Source organism: Schistosoma mansoni (genome assembly GCF_000237925.1).
Source record: "Schistosoma mansoni, WGS project CABG00000000 data, supercontig 0226, strain Puerto Rico, whole genome shotgun sequence".
Lineage (NCBI taxonomy): Eukaryota > Metazoa > Platyhelminthes > Trematoda > Strigeidida > Schistosomatidae > Schistosoma > Schistosoma mansoni.
In genome coordinates this window covers 127802-141244 of record NW_017386092.1, presented here as the reverse complement: position 1 = coordinate 141244, position 13443 = coordinate 127802, and the positions used below count along the sequence as shown (strand labels likewise).

At 37.8% G+C, this 13443-nt stretch overlaps 1 protein-coding gene across 1 annotated transcript in view; it reads left to right on the top strand.

Annotated features, from left to right (window-relative positions):
* Nucleotides 1-4827: 4827 nt before the first annotated feature.
* Smp_175760 (endosomal trafficking protein, putative) overlaps nucleotides 4828-13443 on the top strand; it is a gene marked incomplete at both ends in the record, with an annotated part of 113533 nt that continues 104917 nt past the window's right edge. The window contains 4 exons of the mRNA XM_018791632.1: nucleotides 4828-4901; nucleotides 8164-8239; nucleotides 9779-9940; nucleotides 12696-12737. Coding sequence (XP_018647306.1) covers nucleotides 4828-4901; nucleotides 8164-8239; nucleotides 9779-9940; nucleotides 12696-12737 — 354 coding nt within the window. The remainder of the gene's footprint in view (nucleotides 4902-8163; nucleotides 8240-9778; nucleotides 9941-12695; nucleotides 12738-13443) is intronic.

Here is a 13443-nt window from a genome sequence, read left to right as displayed (position 1 = left end):
TGGTTTGTGTGGATGAAAGAGTGCATGAAATAGATTCATCCTACTCAACCTGTAATACGTTTCTTATTACTACCACCATACAAACGCGGCAAGCCTGGCATATCCATATGTTCATTCAAACCGAAGTCAGACCAGTGGACCAAAAAAAGGTGACTAACAGTTGTGAGAGATGAGTAGCATAGCGTGCCTCTCGTGATTTGGTGCGGATGTTTGACCGGGAGCCTTCAACTAGGTGTGTCCATTCAAACTAATGAAATCAACATCAAGTTTCGAGGACTTACAGAACGATTTGTTTTGAGGATTTATTTACCACTACACGTTGACTGGCTTCACCAAATCTTTCAACAAAATACCGTCAGTACCGCACATAGAGAAGTTTGGAAAGATGAGTTTCATTAACCCACTTTTATCTATGCTTTTATTACGGCCTGAAGAATAGGATGTTTCGTGGCAAGTGGACTAGAGTGGACTTGGGATAGCGAAACGATTCTAGGTTCACTCCTGTTCCTGACCTTTATTATTGATAATATAAGCTCAGTGACAGCAGTCTATTAAGACTAAGAAAAGATCTGAAATCTATAAATGGTAAATATGCTGCTTTTCAGCTTTAAATAGACCTGGAAACAATAGGTTAAATTTTTTTTTTGTCGAAATGTTATATCATGAACAATGTTCCTCGTTTGACGCTAAAAGCTTACGCACCTCATAGAAATTCACATCTTTTTGTCTCTTTAGAGTTCGTTCTTGGAATAATAATCACAGGGCGCTTTTACACAAGGTCAAATTACATGGGGGATGCAGCTATGGTAAACGCAATTCTCAGCTTCATGAAGAGGCAAAACTTAGAACGAACGCACTCCCTCGAATTGCAAGATATAAATGTCCATAAATAGCTGCCAAACTGACGAGAATGAGTGCAGTCGAGTGGCTGAACTACCACCCACTGGACGTTACAAAATACCTGAAACTGTACAGAGGCAACAAAAAGCGAGCTCAAAGAAATCAGTCGGTCAGCACAGAAAAGGGTTAAATGACCTTTTTCTAGTGTAGCGAGTAAAACCGTGCGCTTCTAGTTCCCACCCCAAATCTCATAATCTGGGGCTTATGTCATCTCTGTTTCAAGAAGGATAGTGATTTGCCACTTGTTGTGATTATCTCTGCTTTTTTGTACTTGTTAATTCAAAAAGCATTCTCGGTCTGAAATTTCGCTAAACATTTTCTTTTGGTACCTTCTTTCTAACTGACTCTGACACTTGTGTTCATATTGTGTTCTAGACCTTCCCAATCTAATTACAATGGTTGGCAGCACTTACAAATGTGGACAGCCGGACTGTTTATTCCCCGTGGATGAAGGAGTGCAGTGTGATGAGTGTAAAAAGTGGTTCCATAAAATGTGTACTCGTCTTAGCCCCGCTGCATACAAAAGATGCTCTAAGCCTAACTCGCACTGGCTTTGCATGTTCAGCTGTACAAATAGGACGTTACTAATCCAGGAGGCTATGAGCTCATTATCTTTGGCCTGTAAAAAGAAAGATAGTTGCCGCGCTAGTAACACAAGTACTGACAGTGAAGAATGTGTCCGTGTTGTTTGTGCTGTTACAGGATGCGTTAAACAGCCTACTAAGATTGACAGAAAAGTGAAATATCCGTTGAAACTAACGAGGAGTAAAGTGCCAACTGATATTGACATGGGTAGTCATGCATCTTCAGTAGGAATTGAAGGCCTGGATAAAACCGTCACCTTTCCTAATATTCCTGGTGTGGCTGTCCCGAGTGATGGAAAATGGACGGCAGTATGGAGAAAAAGGAGTAAAAAAAGCTATAAATAATACGCACTTGGTTAGCAAGTCATTGGTGAACTGCCATCTGCATCTGATCTACCGTGTTCATCAATGATGCTGCCCAGATTGCAAAGGTTTCCACATTCTCCAAAGCTTCTCCGTCAAGTGTAATTTGATTGGTGCATGTTGTATTGTATCGGAGAGTCTTGCTTTTCCTTTTGTTTATATTGAGACCTACTGCTGCTGAGGCTGCTGCTACACTGGTCGTTTTCTCCTGCATTTGTTGTTGCGTTTGTGATAGAAGAGCCAGATCATCCGCGAAGTCTAAATCGTCAAGCTGCATCGTAGCTACCCACTGCATCCCTTGCTTTCCTTCAGATGTTTACGTCTTCATGATCCAGTCGATCACCAGGAGAAAGAGAAAGGGTGAGATTAAGCAACCTTGCCTAACACTGGTCTTTACCTTGAATGAGTCTGTGAGTTGTCCTCCGTGGACGATTTGGCAGTTGAATCCATCATAGGAGTTCCGTATGATATTGAATATTTTCTCAGGCACGTCGTAGTGTCGAAGAAGCCTCCATAGTGTTGTCCTGTCTACGCTATCAAATGCTTTCCCGTAGTCGATGAAGTTGATGTACAGTGATGAATTTCATTCAATTGATTGTTCCATAATGATCCGTAGAATTGTGATTTGGTCTGTACACGATCTATCCTTACGAAATCCAGCTTGTTGATCTCGAAGTTGGGCGTCTACGGAATCTTTCATCCTGTTTAACAATACTCTGTTGAAGACTTTTCCTGGTATTGAGAGAAGAGTGATTTCTCTGTAATTCTCACATTTGCTGAGATCTCCTTTCTTTGGTATCTTGATCAGAAGTCCTTTTTTCCAGCCTGTTGATACTTGTTATTCATCCCCAATCTTACTGAAGAGAATGTGGAGTATCTTTGCAGTTGCTGCTACATCTGCTTTCAGTGCCTCTGCCGGGATGTTGTCTGGTCCCGCTGCTTTGCCACTCTTGATTTGTCTGATGGCCATGCTGATCTCTTCAATTGTTGGTGGGCTGACATTGATTGGGTGGTCCATGGGTGCTGCTTCGATGTTGGGTGGGTTCAGTGGAGCTGGTCGATTCAAGGGTTCTTTGAAGTGTTCTACCCACCTGTTCCGTTGTTCTTCAGTGTTGGTGATTACTTTGCCTTACTTGCTTTTCACTGGTCGTTCTGGCTTACGGTGATTTCCAGCGAGCTTCTTTGTTGTATCATACAATTGTTTCATGTTTCCTTCGCTTGCAGTCTTTTCCGCCGTCATTACTAAATCTTCCACATATTTACGTTTGTCGGTTCTGATGCTCCTCTTCACTTGCTTGTTTGCCTCTGTGTATTCGGCTTGTGCCTTGGCTTTTTCTGCTCTTGCTCGGCTGGTATTGATTGCTGCCTTCTTGTTCCTCCTTTCTCCAATCTCATCCAGTGTACCAACAGTGATCCATTCCTTGTGGTGGTGCTTCTTGTGGCCCAGAACCTCCTGACATGTTGAAATGATTTCCTCCTTGATACCTTTCCAGTTGCTCTCCAGGGTAGTTCCCTCTCTATTGAGTAGATCATGAAAGGCCTGGAACCTGTTGCTGAGGGCTATGTTAAATTTGTTGAGTTTGTCAGCATCTCGAAGAAAGGCCGTATTAAACTTTTGTGATGTTGTCCGTGCCGTTATCCAGTGCTTCTTAAGTTTTAGTTTCATCTTGGCGACCAGCAAATGATGATCTGATGCTATATCAGCTCCTCTCCGGGTTCTCACATCCTCCATCGTCCTCCTAAACTTTTTGTTGATGCAGATATGGTAGATTTGATTTTGTGTAGTGTGATCCGTTGAAATCCAAGTGGCTTTGTGTATGTTTTTGTGTGGGAATATGGTGCCACCTATGACCAGTTTATTGAAGGCACATAGGTTTGCAAATCTCTCACCATTTTCGTTCCTTTCTCCTAGTCCATGTCGTCCCATTACGTCTTCGTATCCAGTGTTGTCCATTCCAACCTTGGCATTGAAATCACCCATCAGAATGGTCGAAGATCGACTGCAGCCTATCGTAGAATTGGTCTTTAGCGCCTTCATCGTAGTCGTTGGTAGGCGCATAGCACTGGATGACGTTCACAGTAATACCCTCTCTCTTTGTTTTGAAGGAGGCTTTGATGATCCTTGGTCCATGAGATTCCCATCCTATAAGTGCATTTTGTGCCTTTCTGGACAGCATCAATGCAACTCCTTGTGTATGTGGGGCATCTCCTCCTTCATGACCAGAGTATAACAGAAGTTCCTCTGAAGATAGTCGTAGTAGTCCAACCTGCGTCCAATGTGTTTCACTGATTCCAAACACCTCCAGGTTGTATTTTCTCATTTCTGCAGCAATTTGGAAGGCTCTTCCGGTCTCCCCATGCACAACCCTCCTCCTTTACCCGGGTTTGGGACCAGTAGTAGCCTCCGGAGGAGTTACAGCAGTTTTCGTTTGAGACAGAATGAACTCATTTCTAATTTCCGTTACACATCTCGAACTGCCAAAATTATGAAGTGTGAACTTACTTGGTGTTGTCGAATCTGATACCAAACTTTCCCTGAAGTTATATTTCTATATTAGGTCAAAAATACTAAACGGTGTAGGAATGAAGCCACTGACAGACATTGGTTTCAATAAAAGTTTCCTGTGAAGGTCTTTTGACACCATTTCCTTACATGAAATTATAGTTCCATTATCCGTACCACAGTTCAATATAGTTCATTGCTAACTTGGTAAAGCATACCAGGTTCTGATTGGTTACTTCAAGGACGGCAATCGTCTGTAGCTCAAAATATTGACTTAGCCGCTTTGTAAATGTATCTGCTTGATAAGTTTAACCCACCAATTGTGTTACGGAGATCCGACCTTCAAATACTCCGACACCTTTGGTCTTGGTCTGTACCTGAGTTCAAGTAAAATATGGTCAGTTTCTCAGTTGCCTCCTTTTGCCTATTATCCTTTAAAAAGAACTAATTCCATAATATCTTATTTAGCCGAGCGACATGCGACGAGCATGTATGAGTAAGAACCGTGAAGTATCATGTTATCTTTTGACGAAGATGTCTTGGAAGGGGAAGTAAGTTTACCGATTTAGTTTTGGTTTTTTCCTGTAACTCCCACACATTTGCACACCTTTGGACCCTTCATAAATCCCTTTCTGATTAGAACTGAATTAATCGACTTATATAATATTCGATCTCCAGAATATTTGTGTACAATTTTCTCATGGGTCGATTACTTAGCAACTAGAAATTTCTTACAGATTCAGTTATCAAGCAGTTTGCGAAGAAAATATTGTTCCAAAATGACTTAGTTCTATCTTATCTCCCCAATGCTTATCCTGTATCCTTCAGGCTGTTCTAATCTGAATTGAATAAAGAGATAAATAGGCCTCTCAGACCGTTTTTTATTTGTGGTATCTTTAGTATGTTAACGTGTCTAGCAAAAAATAAAATACAGGTAAGTGACATTTGAAACCTTCCGTTACAAGATAAGCTGACCATCTAAGCAGTCATGGTTCTGCAAACATATCGTATTTCCGTGCAAAGCTCACTTTTCTTTCTTGGGAAGTTTCGTTAAGTCAACACAACGGATTGTTGTTACTCTCAGGACAATCCTCTCTTTGGGCATAGAGGTTCTAGAAAATATCAAATAAGCTAAGAAACTTCATATTATTTTCAACTCTTATGACACTATTATCTAACAAAGATGCGCTTCTTAGACTATCAGACAGAAAGTTATTGTTTTTGTAAATTTATTTAAGGTTCGGCCTGATAGTTTCAGAACCTCCACTCTTCCCAGACAAAGATGTCTTGATGGTTTATTGATAACTGGATTATATGCAAATAACATCTGTTGACTTTTGATGATGTCCAACTATTGTTCAGACAAGTTATTTATTGTCGTCTTTTTAATAGAGCAAATACAGTATATCTGACTCCGAATGGGGCAAATGAGTGCACCAACACTGACATCTATAATATCGGTTAAGGAGTAAAACGTGAACTGTCTTCTTTTATTTTATGTCAAGATTTTGTCAGTGATCTGTTAAAATAAGTACTTACTCTATCGCAATTCAAATTTTGCATTCCTTATGATCAGATTAAGTGTAGCTATGAATTATTCGTCGCATATATAGATAAGTAATAGCCTAAATTCAACTGCGTGAGACTTACATCATGTTTTAGTCCCTTCAAATTGTTACACCTCAGTAGTACAGCGAGATGGGATTGTCAAAGCTAATTGTAGAGTAATAGAAGTAGTTTTGGTAATGTTGGTGGTCTGAAAGATGGCATAGAAGACATGACTAGAGAAAATATGAATTAGAGGAGTAAATTAGTTTTACAAGGTGGTTTAGAACCTGCTCCATCGCGAAGAATTCTGGGTCATATCACCACCCTAAGTCTCTTACCATTTGTTAGAATAATCGATGACCCCAACCAGGGGGTTCAGCTCAACAATCAGTGTCTTCATGGACTGATGGGGCTTCTAATTTTCTTTCAACCTACTTATGCATCGCTCATTATCGCTCGTCGAAGTCATCGATGAACGTTCTTATGTATTACATGTCTCAACAGCCTCCGTCGTTAAAGCTTTACTACCTCATCAACCGGTCCGTGATCCTTCCAAGTGGCCGATTCACTATTCCCAACATGTATGAATAGTCCTTCGATGACATATATGATCAAGTACTAGTGACTAGCAAACATCCCTTATAAATACCATATTTCATACACATAATTTGGGACAAAACGAACAGCTGTACAAAATAATCGTTCTCTGGTTAGTGAATGGCCAACTTCCCTTTTCCGCAAGTGACATTTTCATCTAAAGGGAGATAATCTCATCCCGAACATCCATGTATTGTTGTTTAAATTAGTTAGAAGACTACAATTTGTCAGCTTGTTTACCAAATAGAACTAGGCCGTCTGCGTTTTCTAATTCAGTCAAAGGTTAGAACATTGTGAATTTTCTCAGTCTCTTAATTTTGCTCTATGGTTTAAAACACCTGGTGACACAGATAAAAATCAGTTACAGGGATTCATAAGCATGTATTCATTATGTTCTCCCGAATCTTGCATGTCAATATCATCTCATCTCTTAATTCTGCAAATTCGTTTCTTTTTAAACCGTTTTCCTTGTATTTAGTTTTTTTCACAATCATAAGTACTACCGCTTCATCTAGCTGTGATAATGTAGTTTTGTGGCTTGGGCCTATAAACAAAATTCACTTTTATTGTTACTTAGCATTTGGAAACAACAGTAACAATATATGAATCCACTTGAACAATGTGTACTTGGTGCAGTTATTTTTCAAGTGTAGCCATTATCACTTAAATTCACACTTCAAATGTAGAATGCAAACTTTCAGTCTTTCAACATTTGATTACGCTTTACTAGTAACTTATTTTTAAAGTTGAGTTTTATGTAATCCACTCGAAATCATATATTTGAAAGGTGACTAGTGATACCAAAAAGCTCCTCAAACCAGATTTTATCTTGTGCAGTGCTTATCATTTCGGGTGCCTAGTTGTACCTGATTTTATGTAAACTAGAGAAAATAAATAAGGGATAAAACGAGATTTAAACTTCTGACCGAATATTTAACATTCAAAAGCCCAAACTATTAAACACTTGCTTGGTAGAAGTTAACGCCTCATAACGTATATGAAAGTTTAGTTTTTGACTACAGAAACTTACATCCCATTTCATTACGCCGCTATAGTCGAACATTTCATTAATGAATGCATACATTTTTATTGTTTGATGGTCGTAAGTTTATGGTTATTATTTACAACAAATGCATAGTCTCTTGTTATCTTATGGAAATGAACTAGTATCTCTGTTTGACTAGTCTTACCATTTCGACTGAAAAATGTGTTGGTTTTTATAGTATATTTGTGTCCTAGTCTTCAACATACTCAATTTTCTAGCAATAAAAGGCTATTCCGAACCATACTTCAAGCATTTCGGTTTGGGAAACTAGATATTATCATTCGTCGTCACACTTAGTGTTACTCATAACTAAGTGCCTGGTGAATGAGCCATATTTAGGAGATGAATTGCATAATAGTTAGTTTTCGTGGTTTGTATTTCTCATCATTTTACGAGGCTATTCTGAATTAGTTTAGAAAGGTTTTGTACAAAACATAAACGATTGGAATATTCATGGTTTAGTATTTCTTTGGTTGAGAATATGGACATACATTTGAAATTCCTGATACTTTCTTGAGAATAGAATAACTCTCGTAGGTCAGACTATGCTAATGAAGTTCCTATTACTTGTAAAACAAAGTTAATCGTTTTATTTTTTTGCAATTTAACCTTTTCATTTCCAGTTACAAACGTCTTTTCACAATCGGCACTCTTGGTGTAACAACTTACAACAAGGATACTTTAAGAGTGACAAATCAGGTAATCAGTTTACACAAAATCTATTTTCTGTCTATCTGTTCCCGACCTGTAAGCATAGAGTCTTCTGTTCTGTTGTCCTCAAAGATTCTGTTTTAAATTACCAGTGATTTTTATTTAATCCTAAAGTTCATTTTTGTACTCTGTTAACTATGCTATCTAACAGTTGACACGTAGCCAAGCTTCCTTCTTAGCCTTTTGGGATGAATAATACATTTATGCTGAGTACGAAAATCAACTACTTAGCATCAACATACTTGCTGGAGGTTTTATTATCTATGAGTTGAATGGATTTGTTGTGAGGTTCCCATTATTCTTCAGCACGCATTTCAAAGAGAAGTATAAATATTCTCCTGTAACATGCTTGTCTAAATATGTGGATATGGTTTAGGTTGACGTGTTGTGCCATCAGCTGAAACATGGTAATTTGGAAAAGCTTCTGCGACACTCTGGTTGTTAATGAACGTCAATAGATATGCGTTTTACAGTGTTTAGTTTATCAAACATAACCTTATTTCTCTTCTAACGACTTTTACACCCAATAATATATAACCTGATGCGGATTTCATCAATCTGTACCTGTGGCACACTATCTCTAAGAGACTCAGCAAAGTGAATAATCACTTGCGAAATTCTTAAAATTTCTTGGATTGCTTCTCAGTAGTCAAATACGTATAATCAATAGTATTTGATAATGTTAGCACCATATCACGAATTGATTGAAATTGGATTCTCCAATTATTAGTCTTGAATATGTCTCTTACCCAATTACGAAAGTCCTGAATTCGATCAATTTCGTATGTGTATGATATTTTATTTATTTAAGCACATAAATATTGGTACAAAAGGGTACCAGATATACTTGCGCTGCACAAATCTCATTTGATTTGTGTGAGGGCTGTGATACTGCTCAGGTGCCCAAATTGAAACAGGTGGTTTTCTTAAGGGGCCTCACCCGGAGCCCTTGACCTAAAGGTCTGACCCACAAGGCAGTGGAACATCGTGAGGAGATGCAGTCCCATGGTAGCCGGTGACCAACGATTGATTCATACGCCATTTTTTCTCTCAGGATACTGGAGCCCATGTGCACCATTCGTTTGGAATGAGGGTTTTCCAACTCCCCTAGGTGGACTCTCCGTGTCCACCGATCCGGTTAAAGCGCCGGACATTCTCTTTTTGTCCTCTCAATTTCGTAAACAACAGTAATGCGACGAGAAGGCAGTGAGTAGGACTTCTGTGGTAGAGGCTATATGCGCGTGGTTATGTGAGAGCATTTGGAGAAAGAGAGCAGGCTCTCCCCACTCTTGGCCGTACCAGGGCATTTGGGGACTTTACAGTGGGATGGTGGCTGAAGAGTTTGACTTTCAACCACTAGATTATAGGTTCGAGTTCCTCCCAATCTACTTAGGTTTGATTAATCAAGTAAATAAGTTACATCAATAAGCACTATCTTCTATGAAGCTCTTTTTTTTCTTTCTTTCTAAACTTGTCATTTGTATTTGTAAAAACAACAACAACAACAACACCAACGAATTATAACAGTGGACATATGAAGAAATCTATGAAATTAAAATAGATCATAATATCAAATCAAATCAACCCCAGCTAAAACGTTTCATTTTGGATATATTAGATACAAATCGTAAACGTCATGAATTAACATTTGCTACAGAATATCGTGTTGAATTATTAACTGATTTATTGGTAAGAATTGATTCTATTGTTTTTATTCAGTTGTACATATTCACTATTGTAATTTGCATATATATATATATATATATATATATATATATATATATATATAATATCAAGTACCTGCTTCTAGTATCGGCTATAAGTCACACTTTGTTTTTTTTTAAGATGTGTAATTGTTAGCTTCGTAAATATGAATAAAATGAAATAGGATTCTAACTAAGTAATTTATAGTTAATAATTGATTGCTACCACGAGATATCCGTCTATCAATTAAGGGACGAGTATACTGCGCAGCAGTTCGTTCTGTTCTACTTTACGGCTGTGAAACGTGGCCATTAAGAGTAGAAGATACTCGTAAGCTACTAGTATTTGACCACAGATGCCTTAGAAATATTGCTCGCATCTGCTGGGATCACCGGGTAAGTAATAGTGAGGTCAGATACAGGGTATTAGGGAATGATGGTAGTTCAGTTGATGAAGTTGTGAATCTTCATCGACTGAGATGTTTGGGCCACGTGTTACGTATGCCTGAACACCGATTACCACGACGCTCTATGCTGACTAGTGTAGGGGATGGTTGGAAAAGAGTTAGGGGCGGCCAGATCAAAACGTGGCACAAATCCATGAAGTCACTGATAACTGGTCTGAGCCATGTTGGTAGGTGTGGACTACCTGGTTGGGATTCGCGAGATGATAGCAATCGATGGTTAGAGACCTTAAATGACATAGCTTAAAATCGTTTGCAATGGCGTAGGTGAATCCACTCTTTGTGTTCTACCAAATTCTAATCTTCTGAATTCTTCATGTCTCTATCTTTTTTCTCTTTCCGAAATTTATTTCACTGGATTATACTCCTTTAATAACATCTTCAAACCTTAATCTTTCGGATTACTGCTTATACTCTTACTACCTCTAACACTATGGGATTTGAATCGACAACTGCATCTGCATGCTAATGTAGTATGGCAACTCGAACCGATGTACGTACGTACGAAGTTCTACGTTGTGACTGACTGACTTCTCTGTGCATTTTGTTTAATCACCCTCTAAAATTGCATTTCATCTGTGTTTATAATGAATATACTGCTTGATAAATTGGTTAGATCAACAACAACAACAAAAACAAGAAATTTAATATCTCCGTAGTTGTTACACCTTAATTATTCTTATTGTTTAAGAAATAAATAACAAATGAACTATGTCAATAATATAGTTTGTATCTCATTCAACAAGTATAGTCTTCTGTACCTATCTTTAACTCTTACCTTCTATATGTGAGGTAATGAGTTTTCCTTAATATTGAACTTATATCACATCAAACTCGATAAATGGTAACATTGATCATCTTATATCAACTTCGAGTATAAGAAGATTTGTAGAGATCATTGAGTTTTTGTTTTTGTAGTTTACATTATGAACTAATTGTAACTAGGTAATCATCAAAAAGCACGAGTTCTATACTAGAACAAAATAACTATCCATTCCTTTCTGATCTTCAACAGTTGTCTAGCTACAATCAGTCCTTAATATAAGCTATAAAATAACCCGAAATAGTTTGATCTGTTTGTTGTTGTTGTTGACAAACATAGAGTTTATTGACCAAAGATGCTTATGAATATCAAGACCTCTTAATTTACTTGGAATCTCTAACTTACAAATTTCGAAATGAGTTTATTTATGTGTTCGAGATAACATTTTCAGAAATGTGACGTTGTTTATGTAAATTTAAAATACATTGGCTTAGTATTTGAATCACTGGTGCACATGGGCTGCAGTATCCTGAGGAAACAAATGGCGAATGAATCAATCGTTGGTCACCGGCTACCATGAGACTCCATCTCCTAACGTTGCTCCACTGCCTTGTGGATCAGATCTTTCGGTCAAAGGCTCCGGGTATGGCCCCCTAAGAAAACCACCTGCTTCATTTTGGGCACCTGAGCAGTATCACAGCCCTCACACAAATCGAATGAGACTTGTGTGGCGCATATATATCTGGTGCTTCCTTGTACCAATATTTATGTGTTTAAATAAATAAATAAATAAATGAATCACTGGTATACAGTTTCCAAGAGACATTCAATTGATTAGATGAAATGACTTGTTCATTTATCAAGTATCAGTTTATTTACTCAGTTTTAAAGTTATGCAGTTTATATGAAGACTAGTGATATCACTCAGCTTTTTAAACCAAAGTAGGTGAAGTGAAGTTCAAACATATGACTTATCGATTAAAAGCTGTTATATGCTAATCCTCTTTACCGGGTTAATATATCGCTAACCATCACAAGGATATACACGCAAATAATCTGGCTCATAATCGAGTAAATGAATCTTTAATTAAGTTTCTCTTTCTGCTGAATGGGATGCAGCTATATAAATTCGTATACTGACCATTCCTTATAAATAATCTTTAGTTGTTTGTTGAGTTATTGTTATGACTTGTGGCCGAATGGATGCCCTGTTAATGTATAACGTGACGATACCGCTAATTAGAGAGCAGCGAATTATCGATCGGACCAGTGACAAACGAAACCCGTACGAGCAGTTTAGATTACTTATCGGTCCTGCTTTCTGCCTAGCCCAGTCAGTTAAGTCCAAAACACCAATCTCAGCCTCTGCGGTATGAATCGCTATATTTTAAACATACACTGAGTTTATATACCAATCAAACAGACCATATCGTACCAGTTATATATCGAAAAATTATTATTATTTACACATTATTGAAACGAAATTCGCTTTTCATTCTTTCGTACATTTTTAGCATTTTCGTGATAGATTTATCAAAGAAAAGAAATCGAATGTGGTAAGTTTACGGTTATCCCATATTAGAAACCATCTATTCAGAATATCTATATAATACAATGTGGTAGTTGGAGGTAGTCGGCATTCGTCAGCAAAGTGTACCTATAATCTTAAGGAAATGAATATTCCCTGGTGAATTTGATCTCATATTATTCAACTTCACAGTCAGAAATGTTACCACTACTCCGTCCACGACTTACTTCCTGCGGAACTAATATGTATTGACAATTGATTGATCACTGAGTAATGACCAATGTCATTTATATTAAGTCTTTCTCAGTGTTGATCTAATTCTATCGATCAGGAAGTTTTCAGTAAACCTATATATGTTTCATATCAAATAATTTGGTAGAGAGCGAATGATGACTGTATAGTTTATGTCATGTTAATACTAGGAAATGATGTACTCAACAACGATATTTTGATTTTTCTAAACGCATACGTAAACAATAAATCTTAGAAGACACTGGTCGTGTTTTTGGAGTCTATATTCCTTTACAATTCGTTGGTGTAAATTATTACTTTCGGTTTTTTAAATGTATGACTACATTCATTTGGTCTTGTTTGAATCTTCCCATTGATGTTTAGGACTGCAATTGATTAGTCTCTTATTGGCATATGTGCATACTGTGCGTATTGCCTCGATATAGCCTTAATTCACAAACATTGTAAGCAAAGATGGATAGTGGCTAGCAGTGGAATCCAGG